At 36.1% G+C, this 23,548-nt stretch overlaps 1 protein-coding gene across 3 annotated transcripts in view; it reads left to right on the top strand.

The window, feature by feature from the left end:
- LOC126470160 (potassium voltage-gated channel subfamily H member 7-like) overlaps positions 1–23,548 on the top strand; it is a 1,327,516-nt gene that overhangs the window by 1,236,396 nt on the left and 67,572 nt on the right. For 2 of the 3 annotated variants that reach the window (XM_050097784.1, XM_050097783.1), the window contains exon 8: positions 17,483–17,563. The exons of the other annotated variant lie outside the window; for it this stretch is intronic. In XM_050097784.1, the coding sequence (XP_049953741.1) occupies positions 17,483–17,563 (81 nt within the window). The remainder of the gene's footprint in view (positions 1–17,482; positions 17,564–23,548) is intronic. 3 annotated transcript variants of the gene reach the window in all.

Here is a 23,548-nt window from a genome sequence, read left to right as displayed (position 1 = left end):
AACATCTTTATGGAACAGTGTTTGCGTAACGCTCATGGCAGTGTGAGACATACAGGAGTACTTATGTATAATAAGTTATCTGACAGTCAGAATTCAGCTCAGAATGGATTTAGAGATAGACTAAACAACTTACACCAGAAACACTGTTTCTATACTGTAAATGATTACATGAAAGTCCAATCAGTCTAATTAATATAGGATGGTTAGTAAATCACTATAGTTTCACTCATCAGGGTTATTAGTAATTAGTAAATGTGTATTTCCACTCTTATATTTTGTGTAATTTGAGATCAATGTATGAAATTTAGCAATTATCAAGCTATTCAGGTTTATAATCACACAATGAAAAATCCAGTATGAATTTAACAATATTCAGAAAAGGATAGTTGCTGCTCACCACATAGCTGAGATGCTGAGTCACAGACTGGTGCAAAAAAAGTCTGGCCTCAGCAACCAGGGACTGTCTTCATGTGTGTGTGATTTTCATTTGCATGAGTGTGTGTTTGTATGCGGTCTGTTTGCAACAAAGGCCTTGATGGCTGAAAGCTCACTTTCTAACAATGCTTTTGTTGTGCTTGTCTGCAACTCGGCATCTTCATTATGCAGTGAGTAGCAACTATCCTTTTCATATTATTAAAGTGCTTAGCTGCTTTTGATATTCCACATACAGAAAGTAATTTTTTATGTCCTACATCAATATGTGAAAACACACAAAACAAATCTTTTGACAAATAAGTAAATAAAAACAAATAATGTGTCTGCTCTCAGAGTTGCTTTTACATTGAGAAGATTGAGGAATCTTAAGAATGAGTTACTGTAAAATCCACCCTGTTAAGCCTATTTGGCATCTTATGATTTTGAGCATTCCCACACCTGATAAAATTGTGAGTGTTAAACATTTTGAGTTGCCTTCAGAGCTTCCAAAATGGAACTTACCAACTAGAAAAATCTTGGAAAATTGGCATTGACCAAAAAGAGAACTATGTCAAACAACAAGTGCAGTTTAACTTAAAATCACAGTTTTTCACTGTGAAGCTTGAAAATTTTCACTGTGCCATGATATGTTTGTAAATTAGGCGTGGTTGGGTAGCTGATTGCCTCTTGTAAGTTCAGTTGTAAGAATAACATTTGATAAAATTAGCTAAATAAATTTTGCACAGAATGTCCACAATTCATAAAACTGCTAATTATTAAATTGATAAATTGATGATATCAGTAATTTGAAGCATTCATGCATGTTTGTCAATGTGTACAGTAGTACAGGTGTAGTATTAGAATCTTAATTTTATGAGAGTTTTGCAATAACATTTAACTAATGGGAAACTAATTACCATTTTTCTGTATCATTTTGACAGCAGGCACTGAAAATCTCATACTTCCATTTTGTTCAATTTTGCAGGCGAAGCAAAAACAGTTTATTAAAAAAAAAAAAAATCATATAAAGTGGTACAGACTGTTGCTACATGTGCACCTGTACAGCAGAAGCATAGTTATTGGAGGATAAGAGAAATCTGTGCACTTACAAATCTAAAAAATGGCTCTGAGCACTATGGGACTTAACATCTTAGGTCATCAGTCCCCTAGAACTTAGAACTACTTAAACCTAACTAACCTAAGGACATCACACACATCCATGCCCGAGGCAGGATTCGAACCTGCGACCGTAGCAGTCGCGCGGTTCCGGACTGAGCGCCTTAACCGATAGACCACCGCGGCCGGCTCTTACAAATCTCTCTTCGATTATAGAGTTACTGGTTACTCGAATTACAAGTTTTCACAGACAGATGGATTTATGAGGTTTTTATTGCTTACCATCAATTTGTGCTTAAAGTGAGCAAAACAACAATTTTCCAGGATTGTATTACATTTTACAAGTCATGAGCACTCTATTGACTAATCCACAATTCCGGTTTCTTGCTTTTTGTTTGATAGTATGTGACAGTTGTAGCTACACTGATTTCTTACGTGTACATTTTAAATACTACTTTCATGTCACTTAGCTGTAAATTAGTATTTGTGTGTCCTTTTACTCAGTTTGATTAATAGCTATTGTCCTGGTATTTCACCTTTACTGTTGGCAGATGAACCTGCCCTGTAAGGTCTTCCAGCCATTCATGCCATACGGCTTTACTTTTTTACCTTTAGTGCTTAGGCCATCTTCTTCTTCTTCTGTTTTATGGCCTTATCACATGTCTTCATGGGTTCAGTATGTTAATCTGGATTTGACAATGTTAGAGGGTGGACAGATGCCTTTCCTGTCACCACCACTTCATTCTAGGATGGCATTTGCCTATCTCATCTCTCTGCATCTAATTTTATCACATTTGGAGGTGTGAGAACATGTTCAAAATGTTTGCAAATTGTGGAACTAAGGCAGGATGTGGATACCAGCCTAGTATTCACCCAGTTAGATGTGGTAAACTGCTTAAAAACCATATCCAGGCTGGCCGACACACTGTTCAGGAAAAATAATTTGAATTGTAAAAGAGATGTAACTGAAAACTGAAACTTACAACATATATCTAATTTGTACATTTCTCAAGTAGCACTAATTCACCAATCAAATGCTCAGGGGACTATTTTCTCACAGCAGCCAGAGATAAAGGTGTGGTGATTCATCAGCTTATATTTGGCTTAACTTACACAGAAAGTGTGGGCAAGATGAACTAGATAAAAGAAATTTTGTGTAACTTGCTCAAAACAATTCTGCATCACCCTTGTGGCCTGCACAGTTTGCATTATTTCCACTGGAACCCGCATTCTCAATACACCTTTGACTACAGGATACTCCAAGTTCAAGAAAACACTATGTACAACTATTTGTGTAATGGAGGGGAAAGTACATCTGTAATCTCTGTGCAGTTTGCTAGAGTGTGCTGTGTATCTTACTGTAAAAATGAAAATGTGGCATGTGTTAAGTCTGACAACTTGTCTTCATGAGCCATTTCAAGGTTAGACTATTGTCACCTTGTTATAAGAAGGTTTGTACATTTGGGAAGTTGCTGGCTGAATTGGCATACACCAGAGCAGGGGTTCCCAACAAAATTTTCTCGAGGACCCCCTCATCAAGCATGATTGGTACCTTGTCATATCACAGTATCAAGTACCTAAAAAGCCATATTAAGAGTCTTTTTATACATTTTCTATTTTTGGCACTTAGAAAAAACATTGACATATTCATTATTGAAAAAATAATCAGCTTACAATTTTTTCAATTTAGCCATCATTGTTACTGTTAAATTTCTGATTATTGCTCAAAATCTTTGTCTTCAAATCTGGGTGTTTAGTATAACAAACTCTTTAAAAAATAAAAATTGAGTATGAACTGAAAATGACAGGAAAAAATTAAAACTGAGTGTATTGGCCTTTCAAGTGTACTACACTTTGGATTGCATTGAGTAGACACTTGTGAAAAATAAGAAAACACTAATTTCATACACGGTATTATTTACTTAAAAAAATACAGTTACAACAGAGTACTCCATCAGTATACAGTTAGTTTTAATTTTCAGTTCTTAATGAGATGAGTTCAATCTGACCTTTGAGTCATTACTTCTGAAATATTAGATTCCAAACTTGAAACTTTCATTCTGAAATCCGACCGCATGCCGAGCTGATTCCTATATTTGTTTTGCTCACACCGATATGTGGTTGCAAATTGAAGGATCTTTTTCATTGCCTTATCTCCAAGTTTCTTGTAGTCCTTCTGTGCTGATGCTTAGAAGTCTGTAATTTTATCACTGATGAAAATGTTTATCATTGTACCACAGCTGAACAGACCCACAAGTTGATCTTGCTTTTCTTCAGTGAGGCCTTGGATTTGCCTATTTCTTCACAGCTGAAGGGATTTCAAATCCATCTGTTGTCAGGGTCAGGTTCAGGGAAATACTCTCTAAAAGTGGTGGCTAGACTGCGTAAATGCTCGGCTACATTGATCTTGATCTCGTGAGGCAAACTCTCCTCTGACAACTCCAAGAATTGTTTTAAAGTAGAAAAGTTAGTTAGTGACACATTTTCTATCCTTGACACCCATACCTTACACTTTTTGACCATAGCACTAATCTTATCCTCAACTTTGAACATATCTACATTTTTCCTTGTAAACTCAAGTTTAACATATTCAAGTCTTCAAACACATCAGTTAAGTATGCAACTGAGCAAAGCCAAGAGAAGTTAATGAGAAAATCTGTGTAATTTGTGTCAAGAAGGAAGACATGAACCTCGTCTCTAAGTTCAAAAAATCTTGGCAATATTCTACCTGGAGAAAGCCATCTTACTTCCATATGAATAAGAAGTTGCTGATGCTCACTGCCAATCTCTTTACACAGGCAAAGAAAATAATCTGGATTGCAGATGTCGAGTTTTAATGTAGTTGATGATTTGAACTACTTCATTAAGTATCTTTTGCAAAGGTTCAGGCAATCTTTTGGCTACTAAGGGTTCACAATGGATACAACAGTGAGTCCATTTCACCTCAGGGGCTACTGCTTTGATACAAGCTAGAAGTCCTGTTCTTTGCCAGCCATTGACTTTGCTCCATCTGTCGACAAGCCTACACATTTTTTCCAGGTGACATTGTGTTCATTGAGATAATTGTATAATGCAGTAAAAATATCGCCTGCTATTGTATGCAGTAGTTCACAAGAAAAAAGAAAATCTTCAAACACTTGGTCCTCTCATAAGAATCGTATGAAAACCAACATTATAGTTTTTTTTGATATGTCTGTGCTTTCATCCAATTGTAGAATGTACATATCACTCATGAAAGCCTAACCAGCAATATTTCTTCGATGTTAACTGCCATATCAGTAATTCATCTTTGAACAGTATTATTTGAGAGCGGGACAGTTCCTATCACCTTAGCAGCTGCATCACCTAACATTCTCCGGCAAAGTATTATTGATGATGGCAGTACAAGTTCCTCAGCAATTGTGTGGTTTTTCCCACATTTAGCAACAAGCTGAGCCACCTCGTAAGACCCAAGGCTTGCCTTTTCATTTACATTTGCACCACTGTGTTTGGTGATTGTTTTATGTTTGATGATTGTTTTATGAGATGTTTTCAGCTCTCCTAATTTATTTTTGAAAAAATCTAATGACTTACTTTTGTACTCTGGGTGCTTTGTTTCAAGATCGCATCGGAGTTTTGCTGGTTTCATACATTCATCCAAAAGGTTTTCACAGCAAATTATACATTGAGGTTTAGGCTGTTGCTCAGGTCCAGTGAACGCAAAACCGATTTCCAAGTAATCAGTGTTATATTTTCGAAGTTTTCCAGTAAGCTTAACACTGATCTTGGAAGGGTTAGGTTCAAGGGACGCCGACGATTTAGGTTCAATGGACACTGAGAACTTTGGTTTTAGAACATCAAATGCATTATCTTCCTCTTCATCTGTAGGCCTTTCTCATTTTAACAAACCACTTTTTAACCAATGGTCCATTTTTAACTATGTGAACTGTAGCTTCCATGAAAAACAAGGCTTTACAAACATTACTGTTTTAAAATTGAATATGTAAACAACACGGTCTGTGAAAGCACTGGCAATAAATTAACAATGGCTGATCATTGGCTGGAATGCTAGTTTCTGTGTAAAGTGACTGTCAGTTGTCAGCTGCAAAGAGGCAGTGCACGCAGTCTAACAGCATGCAGCAGAACTATTTGCCTCCATCTAATTCTAGTTTTGCACTAGGGTGTGCTAGTGTCAGTTGGCTCTAGGAAGACGCTAGACACAGAAGTTAGCATTCAGTAAAGCTCTGCTCATGCAGGAAGTGGCCAAAACAAAAAATCTGTTATCATACAAAATATACTTCCAAAATATACTTAATATATTTTTAATTCCAATAGCATCTTGCGGACCCCTCTGGCGTAGCTCACGGACCCATGGGGGTCCCGGACCACTTGTTGGGAACCACTGCACCAGAGCAATATTATTGAAGTATTCAGCTGCTATAGAGAAAAGCAAAATATTAAAGATCTGCCTTGTAGTAGTTATGTGGTCAATAACACCAGCTGGTGAGTGGTGTCTACAAATTTTGGCTAGTATGTGCTCTTACAAGAATACAACAGAACTGCACAATGCTTTTTTGGAGGCTATTGGGAGGGCTGTGTCAACCCATACAGTACACTACTGTTTCCAAATGATCGTTTCAGCCACTAGACATCATTTATAAACAACAGTACAATCCCCTCCTTCCCTCTATGGTATTTGAAGTAACTATGAAACTTGGAATAAAACATGGATCCACAATACTGAAGGTTCCTTTTCACTGTCATGTGCAAGATTTGTCTCATGTCTCAACATTTTTCATAGAAGAGTGTGGAGATGGCCAGGCACCAATGAATGTCTCAGGGTCCTTGTGTTCAGTACAGAGATGGGTTAGTCACATTTTTGACCACTGTCATGTGCATATGTACACTTTCTCCTGCAATTGTGGGTAATTTGAGGGCTTCGAAGTATTGGGACAATATTCTCCAATCTCCAATCTATAATCCAGCCGTACAGTCAACATTTCAATGATTGTTTTACCTTTCATCATTGCAGTTCTTAAACACATTTCTCCAGAAGGCAGGAACCAATCAACTGGAATGGCTGGCAATATGTGTTGACATGAACCCAACTGAGCATTCTTGGGAGCAGTTCATACTTTCAGTGGGTCATTAGAGGAAATCATTTCACACACCAGATAACATAAAGAGGGTAACCATCAGCTTGTGAGGAAGGCTTGAAAAACAGTTTCTTGATCACTTTTAAAACAACGTTAACAATGCACGAGATGGAGAATACTGTAGCAAACATTACCTAAAAACAGATGTTGATTACACATGAGTAGTTTTGAAGAGATTGTCTGTATTTTGGTCATTGTCTTGTTTTTATTTCACAGTAAAATGTTTCTTAAGACATATTCCATGACTCCTTGCTCCCCTTTCAGCTTTCCACAGTACTTATATTTCTCATTTTCACAGAATACATATTCTGTTATTATTTACTACATTATTGTTGTAATCTTCCATCCAAAAACTGATTGGATGCAGATCTCCATGCTACTCTTATCCTGTGCAAGCCTCTTCATCTCTGACTAACAACTCATCTCTTAGTTTCCCTCTGCAACTTTCATGCCCAATACATCCCTCCAATGCTAATTTGACAATTCCTTGACATCTCAGAATGTGTCCTATCAATCACTCCCTTCTTTTACTTAAGTTATTCCACAAATTTCTGTTCTTTCCAATTCTGTTCAGTGTCTCCTCATTAGTTACATGCTCTACTCATCTAATATTCAGCATTCTTGTGTAGCAACACATTTGAAAAGCTTCTGTTCTCTCCCTATCTGAAGTGCATATTGTCCATGTTTCCCTTCTGTAAAATTCTACATTCCAGACAAATGCCTTCAGAAAAGACTTCCTAACACTTAGATTTAAATTTAGTGCTAACCAGTTTATCTTCTTCAGAAACTTCAAAAATGGCTCTGAGCTCTATGGGACTTAACATCTATGGTCATCAGTCCCCTAGAACTTAGAACTACTTAAACCTAACTAACCTAAGGACATCACACAACACCCAGTCATCACGAGGCAGAGAAAATCCCTGACCCCGCTGGGTCTTCAGACACTCTTTTCTTGCGTTGCGAGTCTACATTTTATATCCTCTCTGCTTTGGCCATAACAGTTATTGTACTGCCCAAATAGTAAACATCATTTACTACTTTTAGTGTCTCATTTCCTAATATAATTCTCTCACATTGCCTCATTTTATTTGACTAAATTCCATTACCTTTGTTTTGCTTTTATTAGTATTCACCTTATATCATCATTTCAAGACACTGTCCATTCCATTCACTGCACTTCTAAGTCCTAAGTCCTTTGCTGTCTCTGAGAGAATAACAATGTAATTTTCAACACCTCAAAGATTTTATTTCTTCTCACTGAACTTTAATTCCTTGTCCAAATTTTTCTTTGCATTCATTCACTGTTTGCTCAATGTGCACATTGAATAACATCAGGGATATGCTGCAGCCCTGTTTCACTCCTTTCTCAAGCACTGCTTCTCGTTCATGCCCCTCAACTTTTATAACTGCTGCCTGGTTTCTGTACAAGTTGTATATAACCTGTCACTTCAGTACTTTACTCCTGATACCTTTGAAATATGAAAGAGTGTAATCCAGTCAAGACTCTCAAAAGCTTTCTGTAAGTATGCAAAAGCTATAAATGTAGATTTGCCTTTCTTTAAGATATGCTACAGGGTCAGTATTGCCTCTCATGGTTCAGCATTTCTCTGAAAGACAAATTGATATTCCCCAAATTCAGCTTCTGCCAGTTTTCCCATTCTTGTGTAAAAAAGTTGTATCTGTATTTTGCAGCCATCATTTATTAGACTGATAGTTTGCTAATACTTACATCTGTCAGCACCTTCTTTCTTTGGAATTGGGTTATTAGATCCTTCTTGAAGTCTGAGGGTATTTCCCCTGTCTCATATATCTTGATCACCAGGTGGAATAATTTTTTCATGGTTCTCCCAAGGATATCAGCAGTTCTCAGTGAATGTCAGTTACTCCAGGGGCCTTGTTTTGGCCTGTCAAATTAGTTTTGCAGTATCTCCCATTTCATCTTCATCCTCTTCCCTTTCTGTAATATTGCCTTCAAGTTTATTTCCTTGTATAGCTCCTTTATATATTCACTCTTTTCACCTTTCAGCTTTCTCTTCTTTGGTTAGTACTAGTTTTCCATCTGAGCTCTTGATTTTCACACAACTGCTTCTCTTTTCTCCAGAAGCATCTTTAATTTTTCTATTGGCAGTATCTATCCGTCCCATAGTTTTACATGTTTCTGTAAATGTATATTTGTTCTCTAGTTATCACTATGTTACACTGCAAAAATATTTGGCATACACCTGGTATGCCAGTATTTTTGCCAGAAGTTCACTATGGTAAAAAGTGAAATTTTCTTATTAATTAAAACTGTATATCTGATTGAGACTTGCAAATGAATGTTTGCTTCCCTGGGCAACATAAATTTTGTGAGAATGAAATTTATTCCAAATTGTTCATTGCACTGTAGAAAATATTTTGCTCTCTGTGTCCCAGAATGATTTCAGTAGGTAATGCACTGTAGACTAATCACTGTCACATATGAAATTTTGAATTAAGCTGAGTGTAAAGAAACTTTCCAAAATGCCAAAAATTACCATACTTATGTAGATTGTATTCATATATTTAAATTAAGAATGGGGAAGAAAAAGATCCAGTTTGTCATTTTTGGGGGTCTTCCTTAATAAAATGCCTTGTGTGACTGCACAATATTTTCAGTAGTATACAAATAGAATATTTCTAGCCATTGATCTCTGATATATGGTGCTATTAGAATTAGCAGATGCATACACTACTGTTTGATCAATAAATAACACAAAATTTGCTAAAAAAGTGCCATACTGTTTCAAGAATGTGGTAGTGCAACTGTGTTTGATATTTATTTTGCATAATGGCTAGAAACATAACTAAGTAGTTCCCCCAGCTTGTAGACTGAACATCAACTAATGTCAGCAGTTTTGTATGAACTTCAAGAAATGTTTCCGTTGTGCTTATTATGCATTGCATAATTAAATCTATGTATTTCTGTAAAAGTGCAACAGGACTATTACCATCTTGACATTCATTAACTGCCAGTATATGGACTCAGAAAGAATTATTTTTATACATGAATTCATATCTCACTGTACAAGGAGTAGTCATAAAGTTTTAATTAGAACCTTGAAAAAATGAATCTGCTATTAGTAAAAAATGATAATTAATTGAAACCCTCAGCTGCTGAAAGGTGTTGTTGACATACCTCATTGGGGACAGCTGAAAATGTGTGCCCCGCCCGGAACTCGAACCCGGAATGTCCTGCTTACATGGCAAACGCTCTATCCATCTGAGCCACCAAGGACACAGATGAATAGGCCGACTGCAGGGACTTGGGACTTACCCCTTGTACGCTTCCCATGAGACCCACATTCCCAACTGTCCACAATCTACATATGTAATGTTCCTAATAGATGCTTTGCCCATCCACTCATTACTCGTGACCACTAAGGTGACAATTCCCATAATAGTTCGGGCAATCTGTGCGCATTCGCACAGATGAAGGTCAATGGCCAGGTAGCCATTTAACTATATATGAAGATAGTAACTGTTCTCAAAAGAACACGTTTTTTTTTTTTTCAAGAGATAGATGATTTGGCAGGGACCTGTATTGTAGAAGCACTGTTCAGGAAATGCTCCAGCTTGTTGGATATAAACTTATCATTCTGGAAATACTTGGCACATAATGGTTTATTCATCATAGGCAAGGGGGTGAAGTCATTGAGAGCCATATCAGGGAAATGTAGGTGTGGGAAAATTCAATACAACAGAGAAGTAGCCTGGGACAGGTCCCCAGAGTGCTTTTTCTTGACAGTCACTCGTAATCTCACTAAGAGACTTTGGTAGTATGCATATGATCATAATATATTAACACTACACCATGGTGAGTCTCAAAAAACACTCAACATCACATTGCTCAGTCATGGTTGAGTCTTTGTTTTTTATGACCGTGTTGAATCTACATGCATCACTGCTTACTTTTGTCCTTTGTCTTGAGCTCATTAGTGATGTGTCACTGCTGCCTCAGTTTGGTGGGTTTTTAATTGGCTGTGAGCAATTCTGAAACCCATCAGTTGTTGGCAACCAAATTCACATGTATGTGGTTTTTCTAGTACAAAACCTATGAATTATTGCAGTGCACAATGATCAACATATTGGAAAATAGCTTGTATATTCAAAAGAAGTTCTGAACACAGTCTCTTAACCAGCTAATTAATACAGTGATCCCATGTTAACTGATTGTTTATATGGATGCCTCATAGTTTCATCTTTAATTTTCTGCCCAATTATCTCTGTTTCCTTGAATTGTAAGTTATTTAACTGGTTTAAAAACACGTCTTATGAATATATTTCAACTTTGTTTTGCGGCAGAATTCTCATGATTATTCAATTTATTGGTTAGAGTACATTTTTATAGCTTTATTTATGCTGCAGTTGTGGTACACTTACAGAAAGTTAAATGTCAATCCCAAATCGGCACTCAAACCTGGACTGTTGCCTTTCATAAGCATTGCTTTTGCATTGAGCCTTATAGTTTTCTGCACTGACAGCCTCTTACTAGATTCTTTCATTTCCTTCTGAACTGTGTTGAGACTACCAATGCGCAGTGAGAGTAGCTCCCCTAGATGTTACAGTATATAGTAAAGATTCTGATACTGCACAGTTTATGTAAAATGAGAAATTTCTTCCTTTTTGAACCAAACCAATCACTTACAGAGTAATTTTGTAGCAATTCCTTATGAGGAAGAAAACTGTAAAAACTGAAATGTTGTTATGTTCCACAAGATTTCATATTATAAACGTTTTGTTACATGTCTTTAGAAATGTGTTTAGATTGGCTTCTTATGCTTTTTCTGAATCATTTCAGTACTACTAGCTTCAAACTGCAGCATAGTATTGCATTTTTCCTCCATCTCAGCGTCTTTTTGTCTTTTGCCATGCTGGTGGGTTATTTTTCCTTGTTTTAAGAACTGAATGCAACTTTTCATTTATCAAATCTTTCTTCTGCATTAGGAGGGGTGTTTTGATCAGTTCTATTTTTTCGCCCTCAGATGAGCCAACTAAGCACGATGTGCTAATTTCAATTCCTTATTTGCTGTTCTCTCATTTTCTTCCAACACTACTCCATCCATTTACTATGTTTTCTATTCCTGTCTTCTGACCACTTCAGATCAGTTATTTTAACTCTCCTACCTTGGACTCTTACCATATTCGATACTCTTTTCCATAAACACTTCTCTGCCAGCTGTTTTTTTCAACTGTTATATTATTTTTTCTTAATGCTTTTTTTACTTCATAGATCCATCTTGTCATTGACTTCTTATCCTACAAACACTGGAATATACACTCCTGGAAATGGAAAAAAGAACACATTGACACCGGTGTGTCAGACCCACCATACTTGCTCTGGACACTGCGAGAGGGCTGTACAAGCAATGATCACACGCACGGCACAGCGGACACACCAGGAACCGCGGTGTTGGCCGTCGAATGGCGCTAGCTGCGCAGCATTTGTGCACTGCCGCCGTCAGTGTCAGCCAGTTTGCCGTGGCATACGGAGTTCCATCGCAGTCTTTAACACTGGTAGCATGCCGCGACAGCGTGGACGTGAACTGTATGTGCAGTTGACGGACTTTGAGTGAGGGCATATAGTGGGCATGCGGGAGGCCGGGTGGATGTACCGCCGAATTGCTCAACACGTGGGGCGTGAGGTCTCCGCAGTACATCGATGTTGTTGCCAGTGGTCGGCGGAAGGTGCACGTGCCCGTCGACCTGGGACCGGACCGCAGCGACGCACGAATGCACGCCAAGACCGTAGGATCCTACGCAGTGCCGTAGGGGACCGCACCGCCACTTCCCAGCAAATTAGGGACACTGTTGCTCCTGGGGTATCGGCGAGGACCATTCGCAACCGTCTCCATGAAGCTGGGCTACGGTCCCGCACACCGTTAGGCCGTCTTCCGCTCACGCCCCAACATCGTGCAGCCCGTCTCCAGTGGTGTCGCGACAGGCGTGAATGGAGGGACGAATGGAGACGTGTCGTCTTCAGCGATGAGAGTCGCTTCTGCCTTGGTGCCAATGATGGTCGTATGCGTGTTTGGCGCCGTGCAGGTGAGCGCCACAATCAGGACTGCATACGACCGAGGCACACAGGGCCAACACCCGGCATCATGGTGTGGGGAGCGACCTCCTACACTGGCCGTACACCACTGGTGATCGTCGAGGGGACACTGAATAGTGCACGGTACATCCAAACCGTCATCGAACCCATCGTTCTACCATTCCTAGACCGGCAAGGGAACTTGCTGTTCCAAAGGACAATGCACGTCCGCATGTATCCCGTGCCACCCAACGTGCTCTAGAAGGTGTAAGTCAACTACCCTGGCCAGCAAGATCTCCGGATCTGTCCCCCATTGAGCATGTTTGGGACTGGATGAAGCGTCGTCTCACGCGGTCTGCACGTCCAGCACGAACGCTGGTCCAACTGAGGCGCCAGGTGGAAATGGCATGGGAAGCCGTTCCACAGGACTCCATCCAGCATCTCTACGATCGTCTCCATGGGAGAATAGCAGCCTGCATTGCTGCGAAAGGTGGATATACACTGTACTAGAGCCGACATTGTGCATGCTCTGTTGCCTGTGTCTATGTGCCTGTGGTTCTGTCAGTGTGATCATGTGATGTATCTGACCCCAGGAATGTGTCAATAAAGTTTCCCCTTCCTGGGACAATGAATTCACGGTGTTCTTATTTCAATTTCCAGGAGTGTATTTTTGGTTAATCTACTGTCTTGCATTCATTATAAATGTCCAAAAAATAAGAGTCTTCTTTTTCTCATTATTTCTGGTACGTTTTCAATGTTTCGATAAATTTCATCATTACTAAATAATTTTCAACCTTCCATAGTTTTTATTGTGCCTAAAATTTTCCTAATGATTTGCCTTTCTAGTACTTGTAATGTATCTAAATGATAATTTGATGTTAGACACTCATTTGCATATTAACATTTGGCTTCACTGCTGCATTGTAGTACCTTATTTTCACATTTTTGGACAGGAATATTTTGTTCTAAAGGTCTTTAGTTATATTAAATGCCCTTCCGTTTCTGTGCATCATTTACCCTATTTTCCAAATCTTTCTTTCATTATCTCTGCAAGGTACTTAAATTTTTGAATCCTTTTAAATTCTTCCAGTATCTGTTTTAAGAAAATTCAGTGCATTTTTAATGCTTGTAAAAATTTTGAATTATTCCGCAGAAACTCATAACCTTGTACTACTGGCTATTTCTTCTAAAAGATTAACTTGTGTTTCGGCAGTTGCCACATTTTCAAAAAGTAGGTATAGCAAATTTATCTGCAAATGTGAGATAGTTTATTCCACTATTTTTGTTTCCTCTTTCCAACCTTAGTGGTGAAATCTTATATTCATTCAATTTTTCATTCCTAATTCTCATTGTTTTCTCTATAACACAAAAATAATTAGGGATAGGCCATTTCCTGACAAAAAACCTGTGTTTGCTTCTAAGGACAGAGCTATTTCTCCCATAAATTTAACTTTTGCTACTTTAGACTTAACAGTAAATTCTCAGATTATTTTATCTGCAGTTTGTCTGTTGATGGAATCAAAAGTCTTTTTTAAAAAAGAAAGCATTACTACAAAATCTTTTGAATTCTGTAATCGCTGGTGAATGATTAACTTCAGATTAAATATTTGTTCAGAACATGACCTACCATTGCTACAACCACCTTGAAATTCATCTAAATGACTATCCAGTGTTGTTTCTACTCTGTTGAGTAAAATGTTGCAAAGTATTTTATATGCAACTGATAACAAAGAAATTCCTCTCTTAGTGTATGTATCATTTATTGGCTTTCTTATGTAGTGGATGTATCAAAGCTACCTTCCACTCTTCTGGGATTTTCTCTGCTTTCCCGATTTCTTCAGAAATTAATTTCATGTAATTTTTTGTTTTTGCTGCTGTAATAGAGTCTTTCCACTAGCTTTATTGTTTTGTAAGATTTTAATTACTTCTTTAATTTCTTTGATAGAAGTAAATCTTCTACATTTTCATTAGTGGTAATTACACCTCATAGATTGGTTCTGGACAATTAAGAAGCTGATAAAAATATTTTGCAAGTATTTAGTGATTTTCAGTGTTGCTTAAGCCAAGTTTGCCATTTTCCTTTATTATATATACACTTAGGGTTTGCTCTCCCTCCAGACTGTCCTTAAATCTCTGATAAAAATCATAGGTATTATTATTTGAATAGTTTTCTTCAATTTCTGCAAGTTTCCTCTTTTCAGTACTATATAATATTTTTGCCTATTACTTTCCTGTAGATGCATCTGATCTTTCTTCATGATACATTTTTAATTCCTGCAATCATCTCTGTTTCAACTTTTCATTTCATAATTTAGCTAAACACCTTACCCTATATACTACTACATTTTACTTTTGGGCTGGCATGTCTTATTTCTATTTTCACTGTTTTATTTGCTCCATTTATCACAGATATCAACTGACCGATAAGTGCCCTTTGTCATGTCCATAATTATTGTAGGGTTTTTTAAAGTTCACTATAATTCTCATCTCTAATAAGTTCTGTTTATTTGCCTTCCAATTCCCTGCTTTTTCACTTTTTTGAGATTAACGTTATTTTCCTACATTTTTCATTGCACCAGATCTTCATAATGATTTTTGTGTATTTGGCTGTACACCACATAACATTTAAGTTATCATCATAAAAAGTGTACACATATGATTGATATGCTCACTTAAACCCAGCTTTTAGTTTATATGTGATCTCATTGTAGTACAGCAGCATATTTCCAATATCAGTTATGTTTTTCAGATGAATTTTTGTCTTGCATGATTCTGGCAAAAAGGTTTTGCTATAACTATAGCTATATATGTGATCTCATTGTAGTACAGCAGCATATTTCCAATATCAGTTATGTTTTTCAGATGAATTTTTGTCTTGCATGATTCTGGCAAAAAGGTTTTGCTATAACTATAGCTACTTGAAATTGTTTGTAGGACATTTAATATTTTCTCCCCTTTATGTATTACTTTGAATTTTCCTTGTCAGATAATTGTGCCTTCTGTTTAGTTTCAGTGTTGAGAAATATAATTATACTGACACAGGTATTGTTATATTTTCATTCAGACTGGCAGTTGCAGTCCTCAGAACATGGAGAACGAGATTCAAATTCCAGTCCAAAAATTCCATTATAGGTTTCCCTAAATCAATTTTGACAAATTCACGGAGATAGTCCCTCTGAAAAGTACACAAATCGCTCATCATTGTTCTATCTGAGCTCAGGCTCTGTCTAACAACCTTGTTGCCAGTGGAATATTATAATCTTACCCTCATCTTTCTTTCATTTATTGATTTTTGGTATCTGATATATCTCATCATGAAAGAGAACCTTCAGGAATATGAAATGATTGAAGGTATATGTTTTACATATGCATTTTATTGGTAGTATTTACCATTAAACTGAATTGTAATAAATCACACATTGGCTTTCCAACTATAAAACATGAAATATAATTCATCACCCGTACTGTGCATAGTACTGCTGTAATAACACAGGAAGTATGAGACCTGGGAATGACACTTAAAATGCTGAAAACAAAAGGTGTCCTCGACACGATTGTTGGTTTCAACACCATAGTTCATTATTAGGCATGGTGCTATGGGCAGTGGAATACCCTGAGTTCCTCCAACCTATATGGTTGGAGATATATAGTTTAAAATAATGTCTGAAAGGTGCATTTCCATGTTGACAAATGATTACCAGAGTTGAAAGAAATGATAAGTATCTGATGACTGAAACCTGGAAATATTTTACATATTGTGGAAGTTCTTCAGTAAAATTTATCTGTCTATGTACTGTGTCATTTAATGGTTTTATAGGCCGATGTTTTGACCTCTATCGCAAGTAGCATTTATCAGGTATGTGTATTAGTGGACACCACCTTGATGAAGGCTGTTTGCAGCAATGTCCTAAATTTGTTGGTGTATATAAAACAGCATGACAACATGGTGACATACCGAGGAAAGTTTTACAGAAAATGACAAAGGCTGCAGAAGCTTATGTTTGCACATTGTGAAAGTCATTGGATAAAACAATGTGTATGAAGTATGGTACTGCCTAATAGTTACTAATTACTTGTGAACTTTCAGTATGTACACTGCACTGGTTGTGTTTGTTACATGATTTTGCTGTGTAATTAGTCAGTACAGTAACATATAAATGAGAATACTATTTTAATAATTTAAGGCATAAAGGTAAGTCACTTCATAGATGAGGTGCTGAGTCATTGATAGACACATTACCAAGACAGAGAATTTTGCTGGCTTTTTGGATAAACTCTTCTTCAGAACTGAATACACATCCACCCAACTGTTGCCACCCCATCCCTGCCCCAAATCTGCACACACACACCTGTAAGGTCATGGTTTTCTGTCTAATAATGTTGTGCCATTGTGCAACTTGAGTGGGCTGCTGTGCCTGTGTGTGTGTGTGTGTGTGTGTGTGTGTGTGTACACACTATAGCTTTGAACAAAAATTCACCTTAAAGCCAGCAGAATTGTGTTACTTGTTTATGTTCCTGCTAATGTGCTAGTGACTCAGCACCTCGGCTGTTTGCAAGTTGCTACCTTTACTCCTTAAATTATTTATATTCCATCAAGGACTTCACATTAGCACACAGGAATACATTTGATGTTTTTGTACCTCATTGCAATATAGAGAAATAAGAACACCTTATCATACAATAAGAAGTTAAATACTTTGTGATAATGTGATAACACATAAGTTTCTCCAGAAATGTGTCATTCGTTGCTGTTTATATTTTTCAGTTCTCCATTCAAGATAATGGATCAGCAAAATTCTTCCAAGGTGCTCTGCACACTCCAAACATGGGTGAGAAAGTGGCACAGGTGAGTGAAACACAGAACTTTTCAGTAAACTGTTAAAATGTGATTCCTCTTTAAATGATACAGAATCTGCAACTACTGATATTTCTTTTTTGATAGGCATGTTATTTTCAGTAGTACATATTACACAAAAAAGTAAGAAACTGCAATATGGATTCACTATTTGTATTCAGTGCATTGTGAGAAAATAATAAAGCAATATCACTCATCAGTGTCAGATCTTGGGAAGAGTGTCATAGTTCACCATATGTTTCTCATTTTTGGCTACAGGCCTGAAAGTTACTTTATCAAATATATTTTGATATACAGCAAATTTAAAGAGGAAACACAGAGAATGACCATTATGGAATATTTATGGTATGGTTATTACTAGAAAAAATGCCAGTGATTTGCAGGAATTGTTAGATATTGTAATGAAAAAACCCATGCAAAACTCCATTTATAATTGATTAAAATATTTCATGGAGTCCAAATTGTAGTGAATGTTTCAAACAATGAAATATATGTGGTGGCTATGGTGATCTAGTGGGTAAAGCACTGGACTCCAACCTTGGGGGTCCCAGGTGAAATCCTAAGTAAGAATGGAAACTTTTACTCATTCCAGTCCCTCCAGGAATTCCCCAGGTCCACCCAGTCTCCTATCAGACTGAGCACCAGGGAACTTTCCTGGAGTAAAAAGCAGCTGGGACAATGGGCTCACGATTTTACCCCTCCTGATGTGAACAAAAGGCTGTTCTCTACCTGCAGTCAGGCCAGAAGCTCTTTGAGCATTGCAGACTTTACCTTACTAAAATATATGCTTTGTATTCATTTCTACATATATTTCTTATTCTAACTGCAAAACACTGGTAAACTGCATGGTAGACTTTGGGATTGATTTTATAGCACCTGCATGACATTGTCCATTTACATAACTGCATTACAAGTGCATGTGCAAAAACAAAATGGACTACAGTTTATCAGATGTGATTTCGTAGTAAACAGTTCTCAGCTAGGCTTCATTTTTTTCTATTTCTTTTTATTATGCATGCAAAGCTTCACGTATTTATCACATGTGACATGTAATTTTTCTTCATGACAATATTTTTTGCAGTACGTTTAACAGTACAGCAACTCAAGTGGAAAGAATGATATAATATCTGCAGTCATACCTTTTCTTATTGTACAAAGTAAAAATTGCCAAAAAATGAACATTTTTAACATTATCTTCCAGTTATATATTCCTGGCTGTAGTACTGGAATACATAAGATACAAGATGCCTCATGAAAATTACTTTACATGAGATAGGGCTGATTACCCACCGTGACTGCCATTAACAAATATATACCTCTGCGTATGCATGTGCTGTGTGTTTGAAGTTGGGTCTAGTGTATCAGAATGTGTGTGTGTGTGTGTGTGTGTGTGTGTGTGTGTGTGTGTGTGTGTGTGTGTGAGTGAGCGAGTGCATGTGTACCTTACCATTGACGGAAACTTTTCCATACATCCACTAGGTAACTGCCTGGAGGAGACTAATGAATGCTTGATATACTTGAAATAACATAACTTGTTTCCTTTATTTTTCTTTTTCTGAAAATGACTTTTCTGAGTAAGAGTGTCCATGTTAGGCTGGAATTATAGGTGTTTTCATCTCCATAGACATTTGAGAAGTTGCATGTTCAGTAGTAATGAGCAGAATGAATACTGAAAATTACTTGAATATGGCAAAGTGAGAAATAAACTGCAGAGAAATCTGAATACCTTTGATAAAACCTTCCATGACAGGTTTTTGCCTGATTATAATACTTTTGCTTCTATTATTCAGATTCAGTTTTTCACATGTTGTACAACTCTGTGTGGGAACTTCAGTGCAAAAATTAAAATTTATGGCAGTAATTATAGTAAATGGGAAAGAAAGAAAAAAGTCTGAAGACTGTTTGCGAACTCTAAAAGTTCTTTGTCTTTTCATGAACATTTGTGATAAATGTACGTTTACAAAATGTAGTTGTCTTTGTACGAAAAGGTTTCATGTGAAGATTTTTTGGTCATGTTTGGTTCACACTCTGTCAGTTAATTATTTGCTACCTTTGAAATCACCAGAATCAGTTGTTTTGAATTTAAAATAGTGTTGAGCCTTTAGTATGCCACACATCCGATCAAACATGTATATGTTATTTAAAAGCAAAAGTTATGTCACAGGAAGTGGAAAAAGGTTCTTATGAGTCTAATCAGGCCATTGATAGTTAATACAACCTGAATGTATATGTTAGACCAGCAAGTTCCCTAATTAAGCTGTAAATATGATGAATTGCATTAACATAAGTTAACATGGCAACCCAAAATTTGTGACATCTTTCAGACATTCAAGACATGCATAAAAATAAAGTACACACACTGCTTTGTCTCATTTTCTGGGAGCCCACAAGGATAGCATTATGAAGTTGAACTGTATTTTGTAAACTTTCCCACAGTTTATAGAGTTGTCATATGTTCTAATTGAGCTAAAAAAGTGCTCTCTGCCTATAAAGGAAAGTCAACAAAATTAGCAGCACATAAAACCTCCAGAATATTTTCAGTTTATCATAAATTTGACCATAGTTTTATATTGTTGATGCTTTTGATGTCATATCATAAGGGAGAAAGTTAAATACTTCTGCAACATAATATTTGAGTGAATTTCATAAGAAAAAAATTACTTAGATTGCATTTCATTGTGTTCCTTGTGTACATCCTACATGTAAAACCTACAAACAAGAGATGAGTGTATACAGAAACTGTTTCTTCATTGTTTGGTTTATTTGAAGGCTGCAGTAACACATTTTCAGTAATTTGTTTTAGGAAATGTATTTTAAGTGTATAACACAAAAATCTGAGAAGACTAGCTGAAATGGTGCATTATGCTACATCATATACTTTTTCCCTAATGATATCAGAGTGATTGTGATCATGTGTAATAAGACATACTGTTATTCACACATTCAGAACAAAATCAATTGATGCTTAAAACATTTTATGAACTTGGAAGATCAATGATATTTTGAAAACTTGAAAAAAGAAGTCAATAGTATTTTTTTTTATCATGCCCATTTATTTCGGGTATTGTACTCTATTTTCATATTTTTTCACCTGAGTTCTCTCCAGACATGGGGTACTTTCTGAAATTACTCATAGTAAGTTTATGGTGAGAGATATTCCTGTAAGTTGATTCATAGTAATTGTACAGTCTCTTCTATATATAACATTTCAAGAATATTACTTATTCATCAACACTCAATAGTGCATTTATGCTTCATACCAGAATTGTTCAGTATGTTAATCCATCGCATTCATTGCTCATATGATATAATTTTTGTAGTTATTGACATAATACAGCTCTAGAATACTATTATTATTATTATTATTATTATCATTATCATTATTATTAATATTAATATTAATATTAATATTATTAGTGTATTACTGTCATAGTATCCATGACAGTTGACTTCCACCAACATATGGCGTCTGTACTGTTGGTTTTTTTTTTTTTTTTTTTTTTTTGTGATGTGGTGATTATGTTCATTATGAAATTAAGATTGAATATGAATGTTTTTGAACAAAGAATTAAGCACAGTGAAGGACTGAAAATTTTGTAGTGCAGTGCTGCTAAATATATTATGCACTCTATTGTATTTAATATTTGCCTGCAATTAAAGATTGTGCTTTGCTTGAAATAGTTACCTTCAGTTTCATGTACCTTGTTAAGTAACTCTGAACGAGAATATGACTGACATAAAATGTAAAACATGTCATCTTTCTAAGAAATCACATTCTCACACACGAAGACAAAGTATACTGATTCTCAGTACCAAATTTCATCATTTTCAAAGTGCAGCTTCAATACTGTGGAAGAAAAGAATGATTCATCCATTCTATTTTACAACTGATAACTGAAGAGCATGCAATCAGCAACTGAAAAGAAAGAATAAAAAATTTTTCAATTGTGCATTTATTTCTGAAGAGCAAAAAATATGGACTTTTAAGATGACAACTCCTGGATCACACGGTAAGGATTCATTCTTTATTGCTTAGAAAATGACAGGTGAATTTTGAAATAATTTCATAGTAATTAAAATTTCCAGCAGTAGATTGCTCTTTAAATTAATAGTTCCTATAAGGCGAATATCACTGTCACAGGAAAATGTTTGGTACAGCATCTCATTCATGCCACATGTTCAGCATGTGCAAGTAGTTTAATAATATACATTTTAAGACATCAGTCTCAACAGTAACACCTTTTTATAATGAAACTGTGTCTAATGAAAATTGTTTCTGATAGGCTTAAGACTAGTCATTGCATTGGTTGTCTATGTATCAAACATTCCATTCTTCTTCCCATGGAAGCATCAGCTATTCCCATAATTCAGAGAAATTCTTTCCCATGAAACTGGAATATAGTTAACAATGATAATACAAGAGAAAATCCAATGTATGCTTGAAACAGCTGTATCAGGATTTTAATATTTATGAGGGATTTGATATGATGAAAATCATATTTCTTATTTATGGTTTTTTTGTGAAAACTTAGGAAAAATGCATGATAGTTACTGTGAAATTGCAGTCTTCATTTATGACAGATGTTCGTAAATGTTCAGTTCAAATTAGTATTTCTGTGTGTAATACAGAGGCCTACATTAAATTTTCTTAATATCTTACAAGTGCTCTAATAGGATATTGCAAATATTTTGCCAACAAGTAGATAACTCCCCTCACTTTGGAGCCAATAATCATTATGGAACATTGAGAGTGCAGGAGTCTTCAAGAAGACTTGATTCCTGAACATAGATTTGTACAATATTTTTAATCTTGAACTTCTTTCAACTCAAATGTTGAATATTAACTATGTGTTGCAGTAAGTGAAAACTATGAAGGACTCGCATTTTGATGCCTGAGATACTATTTATAACTACTGATGATGATAATATCAGTAGATATTTTGAAAGTTCATAACTGATGTTGTCTCATTCAGTTATTGAGGAATTATATCACTTTACGTTGCTCAAGCATGATCTGATCATAAAAGAATAAACTAATGGATAGTAAATTTGGAAGCATGCAGAACAGTGCAAAAGATGTTTGAGAAACTAACACATGTGATACTTACATTCACCAACCATCCACTCTACTGAAGTGGATGTGAGGTGTTTGGCATGCTTTGCTTGCTTACAGTTACTTATTATCTTCATGTGAACTGCTCTAAAGCAGTGCCATTTTACTTAGGTCTTCCAGAGGAACACATTGAATCAACAATGAAAATACATATTTTATATGTGATTTTCAGGAAGATTTTGTGGAAGTCTGTTTTCTGTAGTGTGGACACCCAATATGACTCACTGGTTTGTGTATTATAAAAATGTTAATGAAAACTAAATGTTTCAAACTATGTAAAAGTAGATGAAAGTCTAAACATAGGAAGTATGGGTAAAACATCCTGATCAGCTAAAAATATAAAAAGGAAATTATTTCGTGTGTTTTTTTTTTTGGCAAGGCTCTTAAATTTCTGAGTTGTGGACCCTGTTTTAATAGAAGAGTTACAGCTTTAGAGGAAAGAACATTTGTATTTGTGCATGTGGAACTGTTGCTGCAAGCTGTACTAGTAAATAGGCATTTTATTTTCTATTAACTCATTTGATAAAAATATATTTACAATTCTAAGAAATTAAATGATAATGTGTCTCCATAATAAATACACAAAGTTCCTGCGTAATTGTAACTTACACAGTAACTTGATGTGACACAGATACTTCACAATACAGAAAGCTTTGTGCCAAGTGAACATTTGTGTATAGACTTTTGTAAACATTATCACTCTTAGCTCACTTATTTGTTACATAGTTTAATTCTTAATTTCTCTGCGTGTTTTTGGTATTTTCATTGTTTAATTCATAAATTTCGGGCATATTATAGTATTTGAGAGTTGTAGCATCGCGTTTTAGTACTTGAATAGTGTAAAATCGCGTAGTCTCCTTCCG

Source organism: Schistocerca serialis, chromosome 3, assembly GCF_023864345.2.
Source record: "Schistocerca serialis cubense isolate TAMUIC-IGC-003099 chromosome 3, iqSchSeri2.2, whole genome shotgun sequence".
NCBI lineage: Eukaryota > Metazoa > Arthropoda > Insecta > Orthoptera > Acrididae > Schistocerca > Schistocerca serialis.
The sequence above is the reverse complement of the archived record's forward strand: the minus strand, read 5'-3'. Positions and strand labels throughout refer to the sequence as shown.